This window comes from Gorilla gorilla, chromosome 8, assembly GCF_029281585.2.
Source record: "Gorilla gorilla gorilla isolate KB3781 chromosome 8, NHGRI_mGorGor1-v2.1_pri, whole genome shotgun sequence".
In the NCBI taxonomy this organism is placed as follows: domain Eukaryota; kingdom Metazoa; phylum Chordata; class Mammalia; order Primates; family Hominidae; genus Gorilla; species Gorilla gorilla.
The window spans coordinates 69433411-69461130 of record NC_073232.2 but is presented as its reverse complement, the minus strand read 5'-3'; the positions used below and the strand labels follow the sequence as shown (position 1 = coordinate 69461130).

Here is a 27720-nt window from a genome sequence, read left to right as displayed (position 1 = left end):
AGAAGTTCTGAAATCACCTTTTGTATATATTAGGCTTAAACAAATGAGAAAAATTGAAGACACTGGGAGCCACATTCTTCATTGTTGGGGAAGAGAGTTCCAATTATGGAAAGGGGGAAAGACTATAATATAGGCTGTGATGCTGGTTAAGAATGGGAGGTATCAATATAAATTCACAGTTGTATATGTGTGTGTGTGTGTGTTTGTAACATATATGTTCTAGTTCAAATCTTGGCTTCCAAAAACTAACTAAAATCCAGGACCACCTGCAGAAATGGCTGATTCCAGAGCTGGTGCAGGGAATATACAAGATGAGCCTACAACATCTTTTTGTGCTAAAAAGATGGAGATGCTCAAAGAAGAAAGTGCATTAAAGAATGATGGGCACATGTCAAAGGCACACAATAGTTAACTTGAAGGCATTCCCACTGATGGAATATGGGACAATTTAGCACCAAACAGATAATAGCAATGGATCATAATCCACTGAATACAATAAAAATGCAAGTGTCTATACTTGCATATTAATAAATAATAAATATTAATAAATAAGTATACACAAATAAGGAAAAAGGGAAAATCCTTCCTTATAGTAGAATGCCAACTACTAAATGTAGAAAGAATGGGAGTTTAAAAAATTAGCAATGACTGCTAAAATTAGTAGGTGAAGGTTTGATGACGACAAGATGTTTACAGTTTCAAAGTATATAAAATATATAGCGATACATTAATTACAGAATGAAAAAGTATAACCTGACAGTGGAGGAACCTGGTCAACCCAACTTAACCAAGTCATTACACTGGTGTCACAAATATTGGGACAAACTGCTATCACATGTCTCCTCAAAAGATATACTAAATAGAACACAGTATCACTTCAGTGGGATTCCTACTGAAATGAATAACCTGAACCTAATTAGGAAGAAGCAGTGGGCAAACACAAGAAGGACAATCTACAAAATAACTAGCCTATCCACTTTAGAAATATCAAAGTGAACAAACACAAGGAAAGGCTGAGAAATGGTTCCAGTTTAAAGAATACCAAGGTATGAGCCTGAACTAATTGAAGACTGGAAAGAAAGCTACAAAGGTCATAATTAGAATAACAAAATTATATTATAATGTAGATTAACTAACAGTACTATATCAAATTAAATTTCCTGATTTTGATAACTAACTGTGCTGTGCTGATGTAAGACAATGTCCTAGTTCTTAGGAAATATACAACAAAGTATTTAGGGATAAAAGGGAACAGTATCTCCAGTATATTCCTAAACAATTCAAGAAAAGAAAATAGAGAAAATGATGAAGTAGATGGGACAAAAACGTAAACTGGTGAATCTGAGTAAAGAGTATATGGAAATTCCATGTATTATTCTTACAACTTTTCTGTGAATCTGAGTAAAGAGTATATGGAAATTCCATGTATTATACCTGCAACTTTTCTGTAAGTCTGAAATTTCATATACATACACATAAAAACACGTAATATAAGGCCGGGCGGGGTGGCTCATGCCTGTAATCCCAGCGCTTTGGGAGGTCCAGGCGGGCGGATCACAAGGTCAAGAGATCGAGACCATCGTGGCCAACGTGGTGAAACCCCATCTCTACTAAAAATACAAAAATTAGCTGGGCGTGGTGGCGTGCACCTGTAGTCCCAGCTACTCAGGAGGCTGAGGCAGGGGACTCACTTGAACCTGGAGGGTGGAGGTTGCAGTAAGCTGAGATTGCGCCACTGCACTCCAGCCTGGTGACAGAGTGAGACTCTGTCTCAAAACAAACAAACAGAAAAACACACAATAAAAACCACATAATATAAATAAAGCTATGAAAATACTCTATTTTCATATATGATTAAAAATTTCCAGAATCAAAAGTTCCAAGATTTAAACTCAATACTAGAGTTTCCAGTCTATTATTTAATATGCTACTTCTAAAAATAATTTGTATTTTAATTATTAGACATTTATCTAGAATTTTGGACAAGATATTCATGCTAAAAATCAAGAAAATAACTAGAAAATTTATGTTATTTCTTTTATGAAGCATTCCTTGACACCATAAGTAGGGTTGATTGTTCTTCCTCCATGCTCCCAAGGTATTTTGCACATAACATTGGTAGAGCACTTAACATATTGAATTGTAATCTGAAAATCAATTGCATTTCCACATAGTAGCAATGAATAATTAAAAACAGAAATTTTAAAAACTTACAACAGCAACAAAATTATGAAATACTTACGGATAAATCTGACAAAATGGGGAAGAATTACACAATGAAAACTATAAAACACTAATATAAAATACTAGTGAGTAAAACTGACATGAATAAACAGAGACATATATCCTAGACATGTGTCAAAGACAAAACATTGTTAAGATGTCAATTCCGAGGTGGGCGGATCACCTGAGGTCGGGAGTTCGTGAGCAGCCTGACCAACATGGAGAAACCCTGTCTCTACTAAAAATACAAAATTAGCCGGGCATGGTGGCACATGCCTGTAATCCCAGCTACTAGGGAGGGTGAGGCAGGAGAATCACTTGAACCTGGAAGGCAGAGGTTGTGGTAAGCTGAGATCACGCCATTGCACTCCATCCTGGGCAACAAGAGCGAAACTCCGTCTCAAAAAAAAAGTCAATTCTCCCCAAACGGATCTACAGATTCAAAGCTTCTCAAAATTCAGCAAGCTGTTTTGGTAAACATTGAAATACTGATTCTAAAACTTGGCAAAACGACTCTGAAGGAGAAAAAAGTTGAAGGACCCATACTACCTGATTTTAAGACTTATTATAAAGCTATAGCAACCAAAACATGGAAAAAGAAAACAACACATTAATAAGCTTACTTCAAAATTTAAAACTTCTGTGCTTCAAAAGTCACTGTGAAGAGAATGAAAAGACATGCTAGAAATATCTGATAAAGGATTTATATCCAAAATATATAAAGCTTTCAAAACTCAATTAAAACAAAAAACGATGAAAACTTAGACAAAAGATAGCTTCAAGGGTGTAGTCATACGTCCAAACTTACATAATTGTATACTTTAAACAAACAGTTTATTTTATGTCAATTATACCTCAATAAATCTGTCTTAAGAAATGGAATCTGACTCCCTCACTAGACTCTCAGCTCCTCAAGGGCAGGGATTATAAATTATAGGCGGGGTGTGTTGGCTCATGCCTGTAAGCCCAGCACTTTTGAGAGGCCGAGGCAGGAGGACTGCCTGAGCCCAGGAGTTTGAGACCAGCCTGGGCAACAGAATGAGACCTCGTCTCCACTGAAAATTAAAAAAAAAAAATTAGGTGGGTGCAGTGGTGTGAGCCTGCAGTTCCTGCTACTCAGGAGTTTGAGGTGGGAGGATCCCTTGAGCTCAGGAATTTGAGGTAACAGTGAGCTATGATTGTGCCACTGTACCCTAGCCTGGGTGACAGAGATCCTGTGTCTAAAAAAAGAAAAAATAAATAATATTTTTATCTACATTAGCATCTTGTAATGCAAGAATATAAAAGCAGTTGAGTAAGAACTTGCCGAATAAACATAATAATTAATGAGCCAAAGAAATTTAACTGATGATTAAAACAATGAGTCCAGAAATAATCTGAAGGCACTACATAATTGACGCATACTAAAAATTCACATCTACAATAAATGCATGGTATGGTAAAAAGAGCACTGCACTGAGATTAGGAAACGTGAGAAACTCAAAGTGGATCTTCACTAGCTAGGTGACCTTAGATAACCAAACCTCACTGGACATCATTCCATCATCTGAAATTCAGGGTTCTTAATAATTCTTATTTTGTTTACATCATAGAATTCCTTGGGAAACTAAATAAGACAAGTAAAAAATTCATTCAAACCCACAAAGCCATCAGTATTGGTGTCATTAGAAATAAATTTTTTAAGGGGGTAGAGAAACCACAGATACGTGATTCTATTTACTCGGGGGTGAAAAGCAACCTGGTCTACTTGCCTGATAGGAACCAAGACAGCAAGGACTACTCCTTTTCTGTTTTCTGCCTAGCGGTAGACAAGCCTCGTTTTTCCTGTTCATAAAAAGACAAACTGCCTATTCTGATCTGTTAACTCGGAAAACAAATACTTGTTCTGTCTTTTTAAAAGAAAGTGGCTGAAAAATATAAAATATCAATTATCATGTTTCTACTTCATGTTAATATAGTTTCAGTGTTCTTCTCTGAGAGGAACAAGGTTAGATTTACTTCCTTCCCTCCTTCATGGGAAATAAAAAATACACATACAAACACTTTTGTACTAAACAAGTTAAACCCTGGGTTTTCTAAGTAGACACCTTTTAACATGCCAACTGTCTCCTTCGAAAAAAGTGAATGCCCTTAACTTGTTTAAAATTTAAATTAATGAACTATGATGAAAATATAAAGGTAAACTGGTAACAGCTACTGAGACAGAAGACTGAATGACCTTTGTGATAGCTCTCACTAGGGATGGACCTTTAAGACTTCATAGTCAAAGACCTTCACTTAAGGAAAGAACTAGAAGGAATCCATTAAAATCTTATGAGGAGTTCATGACCTCTTTATGATTTTTTAGATTTAGTAGTAAGAAACATGGTTATTTTCCCTTATTAGGAATAAGAGTTTGTAACGATCATGGGAAAAAACATTCGGAGATTAAAAAAAATTCTACTTACCAATGGATTGTTCCCTTGGAAAGCAGGTTTATATAAACACCATTTTACCCAAATTTTATTAGCATCACTCAAACAGTAGTGATTATGCAGTAAATAGAAAACTCTTGCTTTTAATTCTAATGATTATTAAAAACTTAGAAAAGACAAGCATAAAAACGTTTAATTTCCAAACATTTTTGGAAAACTCCAACTGAATTTGGACCTTTCCCAATGAGCTGGTGTCTTGACAGGCACCTCTAGTACTTTAACTCTAGAAGATGTCACCAGTCCTATAAGCAATGGTGTCTACTTGTTATCATTTCTATCAGCTCTGCTGACATTCGGAAAAGATGTAAAGATTTGTGATGTCTGGGATAATCTGATTCACTAGAGGCAGGTTTTACGTTAAATACAGGAATACTCTGCCCAGTAGGTTTCATGTCTAGGCACCTGGTTTATGTGCTCACCAAACAGAAGCAGAAAAACAACTCTCAGAAAACTTAACACCTTTTAGTATTGAAACTATTTCCTGGATGTTGTACAGAAACAAACAAGAGAAGACAAAAAAAAAAAAGAAGAAATGGGAAGATTGGAATTTTAACTCTTTCCCTCTATCTATACTTACTGAAAGGTTTTTAACTCATGGCTGCCCCAGGCAGGATCACAACAAACAGAGGGATAACACTGTCTGTATAAAAGTATTTGCCTGTTTGCATGACCTGTTTCATATTCTTTTAAAATAATGATACCAACCAGATGTCCCACAATGATGATAAATTTAATTGATTTCCAATTTCTCAAACTCTTCTACAGATTCAGGCAGCACAGTCACAGCCATTAGCTCACTGAGCTGGATGCATCATTGAAAGAATGGAATTGATCAGGCAGATAGATTGCACTGCATGGCTAAGAGTCTCCTAAGGAGGGAGATGGCAGAAATCCAGACATCAAATAGATGATGAAATGGCCATTTCCATTAAGGTAACATCACATCACAGATATTAATTAGGAGGCACTACAATAAAGTTAAGTGGATGTGGGGGAAAATGCTGAGTTAAAAGTCACCCCATATGTCCTTAGCCTGAGGTAATTACAGATCTGAAGGTGAGTCATGGATCTGCAATTTTCCATTCATTTTACAATAGCTGCAGGAACGTTTAGAGATTACGTAAAAGGAGATTAGAATCCTTTTTTAGACTGGGGACAAATTATCTTTAAAAAAAGAAAATATTCTTATGTTTTCCTTTTAACATTCCTGTTTTATTCCCAAGAAAAATGACATCCTTTATTTACATTAACATTAATGGAGGATGACAATGTACTGACTACTTTCTTCTTCTTCTTCTTTTCTTTTTTTTGAGACGGAGTCTCGCTCTGTCACTCAGGCTGGAGTGCAGTGGCACAATCCCGGCTCACTGAAACCTCTGCCTCCCACGTTCAAAAGATTCTCCCACCTCAGCCTCCTGAGTAGCTGGGACTACGGGCGCACACCACCATGCCTGGCTAATTGTTTGTATTTTTAGTAGAGATGGGGTTTCACCGTGTTAGCCAGGATGGTCTCAATCTCCTGACCTTGTGACGCCCCCTGCCTCAGCCTCCCAAAGTGCTGGGATTACAGGGGTGAGCCACCTCGCCCAGCCCAGTTCTTACTACTTTCTAGAGCAATTAAGCAAATGAAACAAGTTAGCTTTAAGTTTAAATGCATTTTACCAAGTTTTTTATTTCAAGAATGTAAATTCATCTTAAAAACTGATGGGATATTTTGTTCTCAGTGTTCAATCCAAATCTACCTTAACAGCTAAAAAAAAAATTTTTTTTTTTTTTTTTTTTGAGACAGAGTCTCCCTCTGTTGCCCAGGCTGGAGCACAGTGGTGCGATCTCCGCTCACTGCAAGCTCCGCCTCCTGGGTTCACACCATTCTCCTGCCTCAGCCTCCCAAGTAGCTGGGACTACAGGCGCCTGCCACCAGGCCCAGCTAATTTTTTTTGTATTTTTAGTAGAGACGGGGTTTCACCACGTTAGCCAGGATGGTCTCAATCTCCTGACCTCATGATCCGCCCGCCTCGGCCTCCCAAAGTGCTGGGATTACAGGCATGAGCCACTGCACCCAGCCGGAATAACAACCTTTTAAAGTATTATTTGATGTACGTAAATGATGAAGACAGTCATATTCCAAACCTGCAGAGCTTCCCTACAATAGTATGAGACCAATAGCCAAAGTGCTGGTTGCTCAACAATAGATTTATGCCAGTTTTTTTTGTTCTGTAATTCCTTGCAATCTTATCTCCCCTAGTACCTTGCCCAATTATATACTTCCCACGTGCATCCATGATAACCATCAAATGCAGACAGATGGCCAAAATGTGAGTTGAGGAAGTGTTGAGTACAAAAGGAGTTTATCTTTCCATTTCAGTATAATTTGGATCATAATCTCAGAATTCTGGATGCAGTACTCCAAGTCACTAACTTCAAATGGCTGACTGAGGCTCTGTCCAGGAAAAAAATTCCTTTGCGGAAGTTCCAATCTTAATTTCCTACATAAACTCAGACAATTTACAATTTTTTATTTTTTGCCTTACTTCACCAAAAAAGCAGAATCACAGGGATAAAAATTTACATAGGATGTCTAAATGATGTAGAATAACTCATTGAAAGCTCCTTTATCCACGGGTGCTTACAAAAGATAAAAAGATATCAGTAAAAAATGGTGCAGTAAAAACCTCTGAAAACTCTCTCCTCCATGAAAGCAATGGGAACACTGTGATGAGCACTGTGAGAATCAACTGAAAAGCAGCCAAAGGCTTGCAGCAATCCAGAGAGTGCTTATTCAAGAAAAACCAGCTGAATCTTGGTAAAAACAATAAACTTTGCAGTGTTTTATTTGCCTTATTCCCATCCCACTCTCCCAAGCTCCATCTCGGCCTTAAAAACTAACCTTCCTGAATCACAGTGAAAATCAGAAGCCATCAGAGGGGGCAAAAGAAAGCTGAAGCTCCTTCAAAGCCCAATTCTCAGAGAACTGTCATTATTTGACCTGTCTGCTGGTCCCCTGGAGGGCCCCGCTCAGAAGGCTGTCTTTACTTTACAGGACTTGGAGGTTGGCCAGTAGGAAAAGCATAATTCTTTTGAGGGTTTGATGAAAACAATTACAGGGATTGTTTAACACTGAAACTTCTTGAGGTGGTGGCAAACAGCTGGCACAAACAATAGGCTAGCCAAAAGCTTCAAAGGAAAAGTTGAAGAATGAGAATGTCCACAAAGGGCTTTGAAAAGTTCTAATATATTAAAACAAGAAGGAATCTAGAGGGCTCATGCGTGCCCATGGCCATATGAATGCTCAGGAAAAACTAGAGAAAGCCCTCAGCTCTCTCCTCTGCCTGACCTTGACAGGAAGTGAAGGCTAAGGCAGAGGCATCAACTGCTTAATGCATTGTTGAAGGTAGGCTGCACCTGCACATACAGCCCTTCAACAAAGACTATTAGACTTTGTTGAGACTTATTAGTTTCAGGCATCTAAGGAAATCTGTTCAAGCATTAGCTGACTACTAATCTAATGAGCAGGGACTTCACTGGCCACACACAGAAAGAACACAGACATCACAAAATTAGTTTAGAAAAGTCATTGAAAAAACAGCAAGAAGGATGAACTGTGATGAAAAGAGAAAATCTGATTTCCAGGGTCACATTACATTATTTTAAATGTCCAGTTTTAAATGAAAATTAGAAGACATGGAAAGAAATGAGAAAGTATGGCCCATACTCAAAAAAAAACCAGTCAGTAGTAACTGCCCCTGAGGAGCCCAGATGTTGGACTTAGTAGACAAAGAATTTACATCAGCTATTTAAAATATACTGAAACAACTAAAGAAAACTATGTCTAAAAAACTAAAGTATAAGAATGATGCCTCTCAAATAGAGAATATTAATAAAGGGATAGAAATTATAAAAAATAAACAGAAATTTGTAATTGAAAAGTACAATAACAAATAAAAAATTCACCAGTGAGATTGAAAGCAGTTTAGAGCAAGCAGAAAAAACAACCAGTGAACTTGAAGACAGGTCAATTGAGAATGAGCCTCAGGAACAAGAAGAATAAAGAATGAAGAAAAATAAACAGAGCTTCTGAGACCCGTGGAACATCAAGTGAATCAACAAACACGTAATTTGGGAGTCCCAGAAGATGAGGAAAGGGGAAGAACAAACATTTGAAGAAATAATGGCCCAACATTTGCCAAATATAACAAACATTAGAGAAGTTCAAAAAACTTCAAGTAGGATAAAGTCAAAGAGATCTGCATGTAGACACACCATATTCAAACCATTGAAAGTCAAAGAGAATCTTAAAAGCAAAACATAAGAAAATATACTCTTCTGAAGGTTGTCTACAAATCTATCTGAGGCACAGTGTGGCTTCAAGATTAGACTTTGGAGTCGGTTTTGTCATGTATGTCTTTGGAGGTAATGCGGTTGGGTACACATTTTATATAACTCATGGGGATGGTTTTTCTCCTATTATAATTTTTGGGAATAACAATAAACTAAATTCTACAACCCAGGTGAGTGTTTAGACCCCTAAACTCATCTCCAAGCAGTAACAGATTCTAAGTGGAAATAAAAAATCCACTTTTTCAGGAAAAAAAAATAGTACCAGCAACTCATGGTGCGTTAACGGCACTTACGTGGGAATATTCTTTTACGTACTTGAATAAAATACTCAACTTACATGTGGTGCCTAATTAAGAGTTTCTTAAGAGATATGAGGTAATCATCGTTTTTCATGATAGCTTATTCAAAGAAAATACTGTTACATAGTGATCTCAGTCTGAAGAAACAAAAAAAAAATTAAATCTCTATAACAGACCTAAAGCATACACGTGACTAAATTTCCCCCCTCCTCCTCCCATATTATCGTAAAGAAATCAAGAAGAACAGGAAGAAACACCAAGATAATCAGACTTTTTTTTTTTTGAGATGGAGTCTTGCTCTGTCGCCCAGGCTGCAGTACAGTGGCGTGATCTCAGCTCACTTCAACCTCTGCCTCCCGGGTTCAAGTGATTATCCTGTCTCAGCCTCCTAAGTAGCTGGGATTACAGGCACCCGCCACTGTGCCTGGCTAATTTTTGTATTTTTAGTAGAGACGGGGTTTCGTCATGTTGGCCAGGCTGGTCTTGAACTCCTGACCTCAGGCGATCTGTCTGCCTTGGCCTCCCAAAGCGCTAGGATTACAGGCATGAACCATTGCGCCTGGCCATGATAACTGAACTTTTTCTTTTAGGATTCAAAATAGGGTAAACAAAAGGTTACTGATTTCTCTAAATACTGTTCCTGTGCTTCTTATATTTACACAATATCTTCATACTAAAGTACAAGAAACCACTTGAAAATTATTTTTAATAGAAACAAATCACTCTCAAATGGAAGAATTACAACAGAATACATACTAGAGGCATATCACTATGTTCTTCTTAAGAGCATTATTATGTCATAAAATTTCAAACTGCCAAGTGTGGCGGCTCATGCCTGTAATCCCAGCACTTTGGGAGGCCGAGGTGGGCAGATCACCTGAGGTCAGGAGTTCGAGACCAGCCTAACCAAAATGGAGAAACCCTGTCTCTACTAAAAATACAAAATTAGCCGGGTGTGGTGACGCATGCCTGTAATCCCAGCTACTCGGGAGGCTGAGGCAGGAGAATCGCTTGAACCTGGGAGGCGGAGGTTTCGGTGAGCCGAGATTACACCATTGCACTCCAGCCTGGGCAACAACAGCAAAACTCTGTCTCAAAAAAAAAAAAAAAAAAACAAATTCAAACTGTGGGGTAACTGAATAGTTTTTAATCCCTGTTCCTCAGATAAAGATGCCACGAAAGAAAGAAAAGGTAAAAATAAGACGTCTTACTTAAGATCAGGAAAATAAGGCTGTAATAATTTCAAAAACTAAGTATAAATTAATGGATAAAAATATTGGGACTAATGCCCATGGAAGAGAAAAGCTATACTGGGTAGTCTCTAGTCTTCATGACACATATTCACAGATGGGGAAGACTACCCAATTTTCCAGGCTTCCCAAAACTAACCTGTGATAATCAGACATTCATTGTGATCCAGCACCTCAGTGAAGAGCCGTGAAATAATCAACTCAGGATTGATTAAAAAGCGGATTTCTTCTTGCACAAGTCCTGCACTGGTTACACCACCTCCAACAAAACGATTTGCAAAATCCACCTGTTGGGGAAATGTGGCATATTAAATAATGGTCAAAAATACCTACATATATGATCAAGAAGCACATAGTCTCTAAGCTCTCATCTTTTCCTCTCCCATGAAAATCAATCCCCAAATAAGTAATCTTCCCAGGAAGAGCAGATTATGGTTGCTTAAGCTCTTTCCACCTCACTGCAGTTAACATCTCTGCACATTTTTCTGGATCCCAGAACCAGAGAAGCAATCTGGAAAATGGAGCTTTTAGGCAAAATATTATGTATCATACAGACTCTTGTTTATAAACCTATTTGTGTCTCATGGGCCACAAATCAAGGGAGGTCTTTATCTGGGAAGGTTTCAAAGTCATTTTCCCCCATTCACTACTCAATTTCCCTTTATGTATTTCACGTGACTTTAATATAATTAAACTTTTCTTATGTAATATGGTAACCAAACACTTGCCCTAAAGAACTGAAAAGTTTAGTAATCAACTTTTTGGGTAACCTTTTCCAACTTTATTGTAAGAATAAAGAGATCGAATTTTTGTCCTTCTAAATTCAACCCCAAACCCCAAACTACATGAACATTACAAACTATTTTTTAAAAATATAACTAAGGAAAAAAGGAAGAAAGAAAACCCAGTATAGCAACAAAGATTCAATTAAAGTAATATTTCCAATTAGGTTGGAAACTCTTGAGCTTTATGTGGAGTAGTATGATGGGATCCCCAAATGCCTACTAATAAAGAAGAATTACACAATCCTCCAGAGAAAGCAAACTCAACTTGCTGGCATTATTTCCGTTTGTCCAGTGTGTCCAGCACTATGCCAGCCTCATGAAGCAGTATGTAAGAAATAGCAACCATCTTTTCCTTAGTGAGACTATCTGAGGAGTCAGATCACACACACACACACACACACACACACACACACACAACTTGTGTATATACACAGTCATACACACAAGTAAAATAGGATTTACTAAATACCATGAGGCTTATATTCTTTCAAACTATTTTAAAGTATACAATTTCTTAAAACTTCAGTGTTCTCTAAAGCAACCGATACTAAATGACAATCTGAAGCCTATTTTACAAAATAGTAAAACAATAGTATGAATCGTTTGATATGTAAAAATATATGTCAAAAGACAGAAATTAATAGAAGGCGAAGCAGTCTTCTTTTACCACAGAAGAACTTAGAAAATACTAAAACATACCACTGAGGAGTTCTTCAATTGAGCTACCAGAGAGAATCATATATTTGGATTTGTGTTCTGGAGTACTAAAACCAATGCTAAAAAACCAGAGTAACTCTTTAGCTTAAATAGGAAAATAATTTTGGTGAAACCAGTCTGTTGATTAGAATTAGCTACCTACTACATATGAGGTCTATGGGCACTGGGTGATTCATGGCTTAAATTGTCCAATTCAACAAATATTTACTGAGTATTGTGCTGGGAATCACTGGATACAAAGATGAATAAGATATGTATGGTTCCTGGCCTCACAGCATTTGCAATTTAGATGGCAGTAAGAATGAGCACAAGCAGAATGAGAAGATGATTATTGAAGAGCTTGTTACTATGTATTTGATACTTTCTAATAATACAATTAACTAAAATTGGAGCATGGGAGGAAGATAGGAAAGCTTTACAAGGGGATGTGGCAGCTGACATGCAGGCTGAGGGCATAGCTGCACAAGGACACAGGGCAAAAAAAAAAAAAAAATGTAAATGACTGTATGAGGGGAATGGTAAACAGATTCATTGTGCTTGCCTGCAGTGTAGAGTAGGTGGAGGCTTACAGTTGGTGATGAGGTGGTCTGAGGTCTAGGGAATTTTTACTCAATTTCCCTCTGAAGGTTCTGGGAAAGATTCAAGTAACACCTGGACCTATGTTTTAGGAAGATAATTCAGGCTAGAGTTTAAAGAATAAATGGAAAACTGTAAAACTAAAAGTAAAAAGGCTGGTTAGGTGAGTACTAAATAGTTTATACAAGCACTACTAGGGCCTCAAACAGGAAAGTGGTAAAGTAAAGGAAAGAGAAGAAACTCGGTAAAGAAATAAAATGGACTGTACTTGAGAACTAAGAGACTGGCTGAGTGCCTAAAAGTATAATGATATTGTGACTACAAATGAGAAACAGACGAGGTTTAAGATTGGCCTAACTTAATTTTTACTGGAATAAGGTACATAACAAAAATAAAAAGATAAGCTCTATCCAACTTACGTACTACTTGATAATGATGATGAAATACATTCAATGTGTATGTTATTGTTTACTCTTTGAATAAAAGGCCCACATTTTTAACTTGAAAGGTGTGCACAGAAATAAAGACACTAAACTCAGTATGCCTCTAAATGCCAGAGTCTTTTAGAAAACCAAAGTTTTACTACTTAAAAAAGTTCTTAACAATAAAGACCCTCTACAACAGTTGAGAAACCTGTTCCAGTACATGAAAACAAGAATGTGAATGCATCCTTATTTTTAGCCAGTTATTTTCCAAGTCACTTTAAAGCTACTCATTCAGATTACTCAGCTTCTGAATTATAACTTGATGAAAAGACAGGAATGATAAAGCTCCTCAGAGAGGTTTTGTTGTTGTTGCCATTCAGCATAATGTAATTTATATGCTACACAAGGAGCTCTGTAGCATTGCAATACAATATTCCCCGATCTCCTGCGGAGACATGGCATGGGTAGGGAGAACAATTAATAGCAAGAAGCCCTTACGGTATTCTCTAATCTACCGAGGTCTCACATTTCATCTATAATATATTCCAAGGAAGTGGGGAGGATCTCAACCTTAACTGTTGTTAAATAATTCCTTGTTGAATTGTATTGTAATGAAAGGTCAGCATTCCTGTGGTGCTAACTAGCAGTAACTTTGTTTAGTTCATGTGTATTAAGAATCTCTCAGTTTATCCAAGACTTTAAAGATGGAAAGAACTTCATCAAGAGGGGAATGTGGGGGAAAAAGTGATATTAATTTGAACCAATATTTAAGCATATTTTAAGATTATTTTTTAAACAGAAAAAAGGTATAGGAGTAAATGCAAATTTAAATATGTTTTGTTTTTGTTTATAAGCTCAAATAACCACTGGGAGAAGGTGATTTAGAATAAAACATAGTTTGTCTCTTTGAAGATTTTAATTACAAATATGTCCAAATAAAAGACTATTTAAAAAAGAATCTCAGATTCATTTAAATAATAACTAGACGTAAATTTTATAGTAAGCATTAAGTTATTCAAACAAATGGGTCCATTTTCAGGCAACTGCTTTCTTTAGATTCTGAACCAATATAAGCACCAAATAAGAATCTAAGAAGAAAAATAAACTATTATCAGTATAAATGAGATGGTATACAAGCTTCTTTCAAAGAAAACTCAGTTTACAATGCTCTTATAAATGGGATAAGAACACAAAATACTAACATTATTAGTGAATTTTAAAGAAGCATTATAAATCAAAAGGTTAGGTTAGATATTACTATATTTTAAACACGGGGCTTTTGTTAACCCCCTTCTCCAAAAATACTTTTTAAAGGTAAAGGCAGTAACAGATTATTAACAAAGATTGAGAAGTGGACCAGAATTGCCTGCTTTTAACGGGGAAAAGACATAGCAAACAGCTAGCTCACGTGCGTGAAACTGTTACATATGAGAGAGAGGCCTTTCTTATCAATCAGTTTTAGATGTCTGCCCCCTCAACCTAAACAAAGCTGTTGGTAGCAGAAAAACATCTCCATCTGGTCATCAACTGGGGCAGAGCAAGAAGAGCCTTTAAGGAAAAAGAATAAAAATGCCTGGTGACAGTCTGTCAAGACTATACCCTAGGAACTTCCTCCACTGTCAACCTACTATCAATGTCTGAACCAAGAGGCTGATGCTGTCCAGATCTTGGGATTTTCTGTCAAAGGCTTTTTAGAGAAGCACATATAAGAAACAGAGAGTATACACTGGCAAATAACAACATTACCAAGGCTGTCAAAGTGATCTGTTTGGTGTTTTTCTTCATTCTGCTATCATGCTTCTTTGCATTAAATCAGTTTAGGAGACAAATAAACAGCTTTTCAAATTTCTTTTGCTGTCAGAAGCTTGACAAGAAAAAGTCCTAACCATACACAGACACTACTAAGATTCACCTACCTGTAGCATGCCTCGGCCATTTTCTTCTACGGTACCTTCGTAAGTGACATGCAATCGTGTCAAGGGTTTTTCACATCTACAATATAAAAAGACATTCCCTTATTTATTATTTTAATGACAAGTTGTTCACTGTGGACAAAAGTGAAAATATAGGTAATTATTCAAAAACCGAAACCACCCCAAATCTCGAAAGTCAGAAACAGATGCCTACTGTTAATTAACATTCTTGGTATTGATCCTCCTTTATTCAAACATATAAATATACATATTTAAATTAAAGTTGGATAACATAGTTTGAAACCTGCTTTTCCTCTAAATAATATGAAAGTTTTTCTTCTTTAAAACAGTTGAAAAACATTACAAAATATTAAAAAAATTAAGATCTATGAAATTTTGTTATGGCTAGAGTTGGCAATCTGAGGAAAAATGTAGAAAAAATTTGGCAATAAATCATATATGATTCTCTTCTGGCTTCCATTTTCTATTTTCACTGTTTCATAACCGTGTGTGTGTGTGTGTGTGTGTGTGTGTGTGTGTGTGTCTTGATGAAAATACATGCCACAGAAATTCTGAACAATGGTATTTCTCTATTAATAAGGTTAACAGATAAACTTAGTACCTGTAATTTAGAAGGCATAATTATCTTCTTTCCCTTTCAACCATGGCCACTGAGGTATTTACTTGACTTATGTTATATTAACAACAAATTCCATTGTATTAAAAGTATTTGTTAACATTATTTGCCTTATTAGATATTTTTCCCCTGATCACTTACTGAATAAAAAATATAAATGAATGAAACAGAGGAGATCCAAAGTTCTAACTCACATAAGAGTGCCCATAATCTTTTTTGGGAGGGAGGAGATGATTATATTTTTAGAAAATAGTCTAGGAGGTTAGCTGGAAAAGTACTGAGAATTGTTTGATTCCTTCCTGGTTTCAATGAGTTTAAATACATTTCTGGCAAAACTCCAGCCCAACAGGCTGATAGCTTTAACTCAGAAGGTAATTCTGCACAGGTTCTGTCTAAGAGCCTTATTTGCATGAACTCATTTAATCCTCTCAACAACCCTATTACTATCTCCTTTTATAGACGGGGAAACAAAGCACAGAACATCTAAGTAAGCTAACCAAGACTAGTGAAATAAAGCAGCAGAGATGTGAAACTAGGTAGACTCACTCAAGCTCTGAATCAGTATGCTACACTTTTAGAAAAATTACTTTCCCGGTCTCTTGTAGAAAACAGTATCGTAAGTTTGATATATTTTTTTAACTTCCTTTTTTTGGTCCTACTTTCCTAGCCATTTTATTCAGAGGAAGACCCCTGTAAGCATACTACTAAAAAGATAAAGAAGCATAATCTAAAAATCTCTGGGCTATCAGTCAGGACTTCAGAATGGGAATTCCATCTGTTGTCAACTATTCTCCATGACTGAAGCTAGAAACTTTACAGTATAGCTCTTAATAAAATCACGAAATTGCTAGAAACTTTTTCTTGGTTTTGTTTTGTTTTGAAGCATTTTCTAACTTCCCAATAGGTCATCCTCTACACCCCTGCCCCAGGAGTCAGAGACGTAGATGATTCTGGCTCTCTGTGATTAAGCCTGGCTAAAGTATTTGCTGATAATCAAAGGGTTAACTATAACATGCCAGAAACATGGAATTCAGGAAAGCCTCTAAGTTCCTGGACCCATTTAGCCCCTTACGCTTGGGAACACCAACAATCCTTATCTTTTCTTCATTCTCCCTCTTTAAGTGAATGCATGTTTCTGGTTCTGTGGAGTCTGGGAGACTGATTTTAATTATATTCTCCAACTCACTTATAAAGCAACTAAAACAAAAAAGAGATCAATGAAATAAAAATAAGTCAAATTCTGCCTATCAAAATTAAGGGGACAATCTCCGTCTCACTTAGAGGCAAAGTTACTGTGTCTCATTGACACAGCAGCCTTGCCAGTCTCTGCATTTTGACCTGTCCCCTCTCTCCCACATGGTGGTATACAAATGGGTGCTCTTTCACATTAGTGCCAAATGAATATCAGATGCAAATTAGAGATCCTGGATGACTTAAAAGTAAGCCCTCAGATTGATCTATAAAATCTACACCAAAGTAACAGGAACAAAACATATGCATTCCTATTAGAGATTAATAGAAGATGAAGAAAAACAATCCTCTGCACCATAGAGATGACACAGCAGAATGGTACTTTTAATTCCAGGCACCATATTTTAAGAGGGCCCAATGAATGGGAGTATGTTAAGAGCAGAGATAAAGGGTTTAGAATCCATATTACATGTGAAATAGAAGAAACGAATCAGTTTAGTATGAACTTGTACGCACTGTTAGAGAGGAAAGTAGGTTAAGAAGCCATTAAGATACATGAAGGAGGGTCAAATGTTAAAGAAAACTAGAAATTCAGATTTATTTATGTAGCTCCAGAAGGAAGAACCAGGAATGGTGGAGAATGAATGTAGAAAACATTTTTAGTGAATGAAAGCATGAGATGATAACACAAGCAGCCACCAATGGAACAAAGTGATGTGAAACAGCGGATCTGCCATCACTGAAGCTATCCAGTCTTCTGTCTGTTGCAGGTATTACAGAGCTGATCAAGAGTTTTAGTAGGCGGCTGGGGTTCCCTTCAGATCTAACATGCCATGATGCCAAAATGCTGTACATGTTCTCATCTTTTTCTGGCTCATTTTTTTTTTCTCTCTTCGGGTCGCTTAACCTTTTATCTACTTCCCTCTATTAATAATCATCTAAACCACACACTCAGTCTTCTGAAGTAAATTTCTTTATCTTTCACTTCACAAATAAACATCTTTGATGGATGAAAACACCGCAGGAAAGCCACCTAAGCAGATATGACTTCTCAAGTTAACTTTTTTTTTAAGTGATTTCCATTCATCACTAATTCCAAACAAAACAATTACAAACTATCATAAAATTATTAGAAAGTGAAAATGGGAGGCATTGGTTAAATATGTATTTAGTATGCTTCATCATGTCCTCAAACATATTTAAAAAGTTAATCCACACTTCTTTAAGTGTCCTGGGGGACTTGCTTTAGATTAAGAAATATGTTAACTATTTCAGGACCCTTCTTTAAGTATATTGGGAGACTTGCTTCAGATTAAGAAATATGTTAACTGTTTCAGGACACTAAGGACTTTACAAATCTGAATTAGCTCATATTGGCTGCTATCTCCTCAATATTTTCTGATAAATAAGAAACAAACAGTAAATAGCAACTTCCACAAAATCTACCAGTAGTACACAAGGGCAGCCAAACTTCAAAATTCTTGCCACTTGACGAACTCTAGATGGTTACTGTTTAGTAAAATGTAAATAATATAAAGACTTTTCTCAATCTTGTCCTCCAGAAAGAAAAGCCATAAAGTTCAAACACTAACCAAAAAAAAAGGGTAAGAAGAAACATTTAAATATTGGTGTTCCTTTTATTAGTGTCTTCACATACAACACTTCTCAATTTTAAACAGGACTTTGTTTCAGAAGACAAAACCAAGACAAAATGGTAGAAATCAAAGGGTTATAGACTTTGATTTAAAAGGCATAACCTTTTCAAACATGAGAGCTATCAATGGATCATTTATAAGAAGAAATTCCCTGGCACTAGGATAAATAGAGGTTGGAAAACCATCTTTCCAGGTGCTATAAAATAGAATCCTCTCATGGTGCAAGAGTCCTTCTATTTCTAGGGGATCTAGGATTATTTTTATTATTGTTGTTACCTTTCCCATTCTGGAAAATCTTCAAGACTCTGTCTTGTAAATGTCACCAACCCAGTAGGTTCTACAGAAGCAATAAAAGAAAAACATACCTAAAATAAGTTTCAATTTTGAAAAGATTATACACACACACACACATACACACACACACACACACACACACACACACACACACACACACTCGGTAAAAGAATAGGTCTAACATTGGCTATAAAACTAACCAGGAAATACAAAGCCTAGCATTGGAAAATAACAGAATATTGATTGAAAATAATATCCTTACAGTAGAAACTCCTTCTATAAAATAATAAGACTTCACTAAACGAAACTATACAAATAACAGCACAACAGTAGGATTTGAGTGCTGGTATTTTTGGTAAAGTTTTTGAAGCTGAATACACTTTTTTTTTTTTTTAAAAAAAAGCATTAAAAAAAGGATGTATAACTGGTACAGCTAATGCAATAAAGACAAAATTGAATTCAAATTTGTAGACTCCTTTACAAAGAAAGGACTTAACCCTACATTCAAAGACTGGAGAATAAATACACATTTATGTACTATATGGTAAAGTGAAATGCCACAGATTTAAAAAGGAAATCATTTGCACATCCTCTGGAGTTAGTACAGCTAAGTCTCGGGCTTAAATAGTGGGCAATCACTCTACTTGTTAGTAGCAGTCGTAGCCAGAGGAGAAATTACTGGTTCTAAGAGTTCACAGAACAAAGATGACATATTTTTCAAGGAGCAATAAATTTGGGAGGATCTAAATGAGGTACTATTAATGTAGTCAATAATTTTAGAGGATGAGATCCTTTTCTAGTCAGATTTATTTATTTATTTTTAAAGCTAGTAGCAAAAGAAACAAATAAATCAGCTGGCCAGAAGTAATTTGTCTGATTCAAATCAAAGAACAAACTAAAAAGGCCATGCCATTTCTGTCTTCTTGAATACAAAAAAGCTCTTAAGGAAAGAGAGAGATGTCAGGAACTATTAGTGATGACAGTGTATAACCCAGTGAAAGCCTGGCCATCATTTCATTCCTGTGCACAATTCCACATTTCCTTGTTCTCAGTCAAAAGCAGGAACCACTCAAAAACCATATGGAGCAGTTGCAGTAGAAAACAAATTTTTTTGTTAACATGGGTCTTACGTCTTTTAGATACCTAACTTTAAGATAAATGGATAACATATTTAAAACTCACAAGTAAGTGGTCAAACAACTCAAACACTAGTGAAGCAATTCCATGAATATAATAGAAAACATCTCTCTTGTCATTCGGTAACTTAGCAGAGAAGTAAGAACATCAAATGTCCTTAATATATACTAAGAGATGCTAAAAGAAATTCATAAACACTGCTGGCAAAGCAAGAAAAGGCAGAAGAACATGGTTTCTTAGATTAACAAAAATGCCTTGAGAGCATGTCTGTTAGCGTTTTTTCATAACAAGGCAACTTTCATCTCAGAATAGGATACTTTGATTAATCAAATACTTCCCATAATAAAATCACAATATATACTACATACAGGTCATAAATTTTCAAAAACCTGATCTATAAGACACTTTATCTAAAACTATATATGAAGTAATTTAATTCAGAAGGCTTTTTAAAATACTTCAGTCTCAAGATCTTCATCAGATATAAAATACACATGTTTAACAACACTGAAAAGTTGGTCCTGATGGAATTCTAGTTTATCAATTCTAAAAGGCATGTTTTTTCACATGTTACATTTCCGAAACTGGAATACATCTTTTATAATGGAGGTATCTTACCATAGGTCTAGACTAGAGGTGAATTTTCCCAGAGAAGATGTGCATCTGCTTCTGCTGTCGTCTGGGAACACTATCAGCCTGATACCATCTGAATTAATCCTTTGTGACAGGCCTTTGTGGACCACACTGGTGGTAAGGCTGCACACTCAAAGCTTAGGGCTTGTGGTTCAAATTCTCAGAGAAATGTTTTTTTCCTTTCTCTATTTAGTGTCAAGGTTGAGACTTGCACGTTTCTTTATGGTCCCTTTTCTGGAAGGTCAAGTTAATTTCTCATTTATCCTTAGGTGTACCAGCCTTGTGGGTCATGTCTCCTACTAAACTCCCTGTCCTGAGTGTTTTTTCTTTCTTAGAGGTACATAATATAATAGCATTTTTAAAAAGTAATCTATGACATCTCAGATTCGATGAAATATGGTACCTTAAATAAGCTTCTGAAGTCTACTGAGTAGGCTCCAGAACTTCTACACAACCACTCATTATACTGCAACCTCTTTTATTCTCTTTAGTATTTCCTCTTTAAACCGTTAGCTTTACACACTGAAGACCAAGAGCAATGTTGTACTGTATTTCTACAAAGAACTTAATTAACATGTACAGCGAAAAAGTCAGAAAATAAAATGTCTAGTTATAATTTATTTCTTCAAATTCCCAATACTTATAATGGCATATACATTTCCAGTTGAAAAAACAAACTTTAAGCTTTTTCCTCAAAGTATCTGAAATCCTAAAATTTAGAAAGCCAAGTTAGTTTTTAGAGAAGACATACATGATTTGACTCCCAGGACAAAAAAGTAAACTCTGTCCTACTTAGTTATAATAATTCTACTTAAAACGGCAACTCAAAGTACTGTAAAAACAAAACAAAACAAAAAAACCAATAGTAATAATTCTAATTAGACCTAGAATAGCCAAAAAAAGCAGTCATTTATTTATTTTTTTAGACAGAGTCTTGCTCTGTCGCCCAGGCTAGAGTGCAGTGGCACAATCTCAGCTCACTGCAACCTCCACCTCCCGGGTTCAAGTGATTCTTGTGCCTCAACCTCCCGAGTAGCTGGGATTACAGTCTCCCGCCACCGCGCCTGGCTAATTTTTGTATTTTTTAGTAGAAATGGGGTTTCGCCATCTTGGCCACGCTGGTCTGGAACTCCTGACCTCGTGATCCACCTACCTTGGCCTCCCAAAGTGCTGGGATTACAGGCGTGAGCCACCGTGCCTGGCCTTACATAGTCATCTTTTTAACAGGTCATTACAAATTCTAATTTGATTTTGTGTCTCATAGGTCCAAATGATTCTGCATTTTAATATTTCATTCAGTACAGGGCACAAAACTGAAATTCAATAAGCTATGAGATAAATAATTCCATATCAGAGAAGCATGTAATTTTCCCTTAAATATCAAAATCCTGATAATTGATTTCATTCTAAAAATTTAACAATGTCCAATAGCAATACATTCAAGGGGGAAGATGCCAAGTACACTGTAATGCAAGAGTAAAAGAAGGATATGAGAAAAATGACCTTAAAATGATTCAAAGACATATTTTAAGACAATCCTATGACCCAGAACTGAAAAAAGGCCATTTCACTTGACCAGGTTGACCTTACCTACTTAGCACAAAGAAACTTTTGAGGTGTTCTGGTTTACATCCGCTTGTAGGAAAGGCTACCCATTGATAATAGCTTACATTTATTAAGCATGTATCTTCTTGTTTAATATCTATAACTACCCTGTAAGGTAATGGCCATTATTATATTATTTCATAGGTGATAAAACTGAAGCTTAGAGGTGTCAAGAAACTTGACCACGGTCATTCAGCTTCTGAGATAAGAGTGGCAATACCAATCTATTATCAGCTGGTCATTACCAGTATTTGTTGGACATTTACTATTACTGTCTTAGCTGCTATCAAGTTTTGGGGAAGCAAGAATGTTAAGGTTCAACAGAGGAAGATGAGATATAAAACTCAGTACAAAACACTTTTATAAGAACTCCACAAAGGGCTTAGGGGGGCACAAAAGAGAGGAATGGGTAGAAAAGCAATGCGTTAGTTGACTTATGCAAATAAACTAGTGAATACTTCTTTAAATAAAGAGCATCCAAAATTTATTTCCTGGTCAATATACTTTCTCTGGTTTTTATTCACGAAAATCTTTTGATGTATATTACAGATTTCAGAGAATATGGGTCCAATTTCAGAGTATGTAAACCCCGCCCCCCTACATTTAGCACACGTTTATGCTTATACACAACATAAGCATAAAATCTAGGTTATATTGTCGCATCATTACTAGTGTTTCAATGTGGTTGGGACAGGAAGGTTTACGTTAAACACAAAATGTTCCTCACATGTCACTTGACTTGAACTGTTCCCATCAACAAGAAAAATTACAGTAAGAATGAAAGGAATTTACTTTTCTCTGTGACTCTTCTAAAGTAGCAGAAGAGCGTTTTAAGTTTCTCCGGTTTCCTTGATGAATGTCCCTCAAACAATCTAAAAGAGATAAAAAATAAAAGAGAATGGAAGATAAGTTAAAATGCCTTAATGATTCACAAAACTACATCCATATTACTACCAAGTAATAAAAAGAAATAATTCTTCCAGAAGACAATTCTGTAATGATAAGAACTGGAAAATTGGTTTAGATTCAAATGGCATCTGGAAAGAACTGAAACCAACTAGAACCAGACTTCTTCAAAGCTGCTCAAATCAGACATCATTTACTACCAACCACATTTCTCCAACCTATCTTCCACCACAGAGAAGGCACCATCCAGCCCTCCCAGTCAATTGGGGTCAGTCAGTCAGTGCACAGCTACTTTCTCAATGGCTAATAACATTTATAATTCATAATGTTACTACATAGTTTGATAAGTAACCAAAACGGTATCAAAAAAAATCCTTATCTGAGTGTTTGTGAGGAAATGAGAGTGGAGGGGAAAGGGGGTAGGGACACAGGCAGGTATAACAAGATATCAGGGCTCAACAATCCTTGTTAATTAAACAACTAGATTCTTTTATGGACTGAATGTTTGTGCCCTCTCAAAATTTATATGTTGAATCCTTAATCCCTAATATAGCTAAATTTGGAGATAGGGCCTGTGAGCAGGTAGTAACAGATAAATGAGGTCATAGGGGTGGGACTCTAATCTGATAGAACTGGTGTCATTTTAAAAAGCAAGGTGAGACTACAGCACTCTCCCTCTGCCATGTGAGGACAAGATGCCAGCCAACCTATAAGCCAGGAAGAAAGCCCTCATCAGGAACCAAAGCAGCAGCACCCTGATCTGCAGCTTCTAGCCTCCAGAACCATGAGAAAATAAATTTCTGTTGTTTAAGCCACCCAGTTCTATGGTATTTTATTACGGCAGCCCAAGCTGACTAATAGAGATCCTTTGCATGGTAACCACAACAGTGCCTACCCTGTGTCATCTAGTTTTCAGCAACCCGGACTTGGATTACTTAATTCCGTTTTCTTTGAAATGATGTGGCATTGTTATTGGTAACACAATTCAGTTTATTCTGAGAAAAGAAAAGCAGGGCTTTAAAAGCATTATGACCTGAGTAAGTAGCTCACTAAAAGATTTCTAACACAAAAGCATGCTTTTAAGCATAAGATCTAGCTTTCCAAAGGCATTTAAAAATTATAGAGACTCAGTGGCTATGAATGATGAGGTACTCTTCATCTGCTTCTAGTCATGTGCTCTGACTTTAAAACCAGAGACCCTTCAAGTAAAGTCCATGTTAATAAGTGCTGAAATGGGTAATTATTTTTCATGATTACAACAGCAAGCTTATGTAACTACGCTGAGAGGGAAAAGTTAATTCCATGAGAAAACCCTATTGAGCAACTGAAATAAATTAGGAAAAGGAAAGGAAATGCACATTTCAAATGGTTCCGTTTTCAATGATCTGAAATCTGTATTCAGGGTCAATTTCTGGAAAAACAATTTATATGAGTATTTATTTCCTAAAAAGAATACTAATGTATGCTAGTATTTTAACCAAATCTAAAATCAGATCTCTTTTTAAAAATAGTTTAAGACAGCCTGTGTGATAATTTTTATTTAAAGAACCTTTCTAAAATATTTAATACACATACTCTTATAATCCAGTTCCCAGCTGAAAGAAAGGCTCTTTGAGGGTGCAGGTTTCAGCATGGCTTCTTCTAGAATAGAGTTTATTTAAGTCAAAATGAAGAAGCCACATGGCAGTTTAATTAAACATCCTATATCAATAAATATGATTTACTAAATGAATACCTAAGGCTCCACTGCAAAATCTCTTTCTAGGCTCACTATGTACTAGAGGAAAGCAATATGAATACAAAAGTAGCCACCACCTTTTCCTAGAGATGAATTGATGTACTATACAATTCAATTAAAGGATTAAAGTTCTTCTTCAATAGAACTATTGCATAGTGAGGAGAAATGGCTGTTGCTCTTAAGAAATAATTCTCTAAAACATAGGAAAAGTGTCCCTAGCTTCCATATGTGGTCATCCGTATAAAATCACATAAAAGGTCACATACTTCACAACCATGATGACAAATTATTAACTTTAGGAGCCTCGTGAGACTGCAGATTTATTATCCTGGCGAGACAGACTTTCTTGGAAGATTTTATGGCTGTTATTATCACCCACTACAAATGAACACCACTGTTTATTTTGCAGGTACAAATCTTAAAGGTACAAATCAAGCAGAATCTCAATGTACTCTGTTTATTCATTGCTCCAATCCTAACTTCAACTCACTGTGCAACCAAATACGCTTTCCCATCTTCCTGATAGAGCAGGGGGAAGTGGGGGAAGTGTCGTGGCGGGTGTCGGGGGTAAGAAGTGGAGATAAAGTCAGAGGAGATGAAGCAGGTTTAAAATCCTTGTGACAATTCTCAGACTTGGCTGTTGTGAAATTTTAAAGTTGTATGCACAGCCACTCAAATAAAATGAATTATCCTGATATGGAAGCAAGTAAAAATAACATAAATAGACAGGCAAACAGCATGAACGAAAGTCATCCCAGGAGTGATATACAATCTGAGGGACAGCCTTTGGGAATGAGGAGGAAAACAAAAGGACTGAGGCTGAAGCCCAAGAAAGGGGTGAAGGGGGAGAAGAAAGATGGGGCAGGGAAGATAGAGAGAAGAGAAAGGCTGATAGAAATGGGGTTAGAGAAAGAGAGCACAAGAGACAGACACACAGAGAGAAAGACATACACAAACAGGCTCAGAGAAAGTGAGACCTTCTCATAATCATTAAGCATCATTCCCCCGCCCCCACTTTTTTTGTAAACTTCCCAACACCTTTCTTTTTTAATTTAGATTTTTCAAGTCCTGGGTACGTATATTTGAAGGCATATTTTAAGTCAGCAGTGTGCACACAAACCAGGCCACAATAACTCCTCTACATGTAGGGAGGACATTTGGGCATTTAATTGAAAGATAATTACAGATTATTAAAGAAATCAAACAGAAAAAGCCAGTCAGGAAACCTTACTTTGCTCTAAACAAAACTGTTGGTATTTTCAAAGACAGACATCAGTCAAAGGTCAGACACTTATTAGCTGGTGTTTTTCTTTGCATACTTATAAGGAGAAACAGAGTTGAATAAAATCTTTCCCTGAATGGAATACTGATAACATTACTGGAATTTTATTCTAGGTATATCCATCCCCACCCCCACCATGACCCACTATGCCATTTCAAGTTAAGTAATAATCCCATTAGTATACAGTAAATCAAACCCAAAGCACTACAACCTCCATTTTAAAATACGAGCAAGTGATAATCCGGAACCCAGCCAGAAAGTCATTCCTGGCTCTTCTGTGAGGCACTCTGCCATATGGCCCCAGCAGCATTTTCAGTCCAGGGAAGAGGCAGATGTAAAAACCTCCTGGGCTGACCACTGCTGAGACCCACAATTTATCTCTGACCATCTAGTTTCCATGCAAACTCAGAAGCATCAATGCTAATCACATTGGAAGCCTTTATATGAATGTTTAGGACCTGAAAGGCAAGCAGGGAAAAAGGTCAGGGGTATTTACCATAACTAAGCAGGGCTTAAAGAACACAGCAATCAATGAAAAAGGGAAGACATATTCAATTTATTGACATCAGCCTCCCACCACATACTCTTACCATTTTTCTTATTCAACTAGCTAGCCATACCTCTCTTTTGAGATTAAATACACTCTCACACACACAACTCCCCACTGCTAGAAACTATAATCGTAAGTAGAAACTATGCATAAAAGGAAATAACACAATAAAATGCTACATAATCAGCTTAACAAATGGCTCATCAGATTACGTACTGGATCTTTCAGAAGCCATATAAAAGTGGGGGGACTTTCAGTTGTTTGGCATTTCCGGAGCACTCAGAGCATTTTGCTCATGACAGGCTTTGAGATATAATAAAAGAACACTGAGTTTGAGTAGAAGACAGTGATCAAGTTCCAGTTGTGCTAACAATTCATTTACTCTCCCTGAACCTTATCAGTAGAGAGGCTTCCCTACCTAGAAAATTCCATAGACAGAATCAAAGCAAGCCATCAAAAGACAGTATCAATGGTGATGTACAGTTGTTGTTCCTATTATTTGCTAGCTTAGGCTCATTAAAACACACACCATCTCACAGTGAAAGGCAAGTGCAGACATCCTGGCTGCTTAGGATTCTCTACAACATTGTGGAGACTAACACTAGGTTACCTGCCTTAATTCATTTTTCATGTTCTGGTATCCAAAAGAACATCCATCACCTAGGAAGACAAGAATATGCCTGATTTCAAATCTTCAACGGAACTACTTAAACTCTTATTTGGTGAGAATGCTATTTGCTGCAAGCTTAAATCCGTCATGGTCACTCTGGACTTACAAACGGCTTTAATTCATTTAATAGATCAATAATTATTTCTAAAAATAGTTCTAATTTTTGACTAGTCATGAGGTAAGAATTATTAATTCAGTTCATTCAAAGGGAGACTGCGTAGCAGAATGGTTAAGGGACACAGCTTCTCAAAGGAGACTACATCCTGCGTTTGAATCTCAAGTCTACTAGTTACTGTGTTAACTTGGTGAAGTAACCTCCCCTCTGTAAACTTCCACCTCATTTTAAAAATGAGTGTAACAACAATTCCTAATCAATATTCTAATTCATATGGTTAATGTGACAAGTAAATGAATTTCAGATA

General features: G+C 36.5%; 1 protein-coding gene across 1 annotated transcript in view; it reads right to left on the bottom strand.

Moving 5' to 3' along the window:
- The window catches only part of LOC115933075 (poly(ADP-ribose) glycohydrolase-like), a 110228-nt gene that overhangs the window by 9255 nt on the left and 73253 nt on the right, over positions 1 to 27720 (bottom strand). Inside the window, 4 exon segments of the mRNA XM_055353085.2 lie at positions 10724 to 10871; positions 15004 to 15079; positions 18760 to 18820; positions 22945 to 23024. Of these exon segments, the coding sequence (XP_055209060.2) occupies positions 10724 to 10871; positions 15004 to 15079; positions 18760 to 18820; positions 22945 to 23024 (365 nt within the window).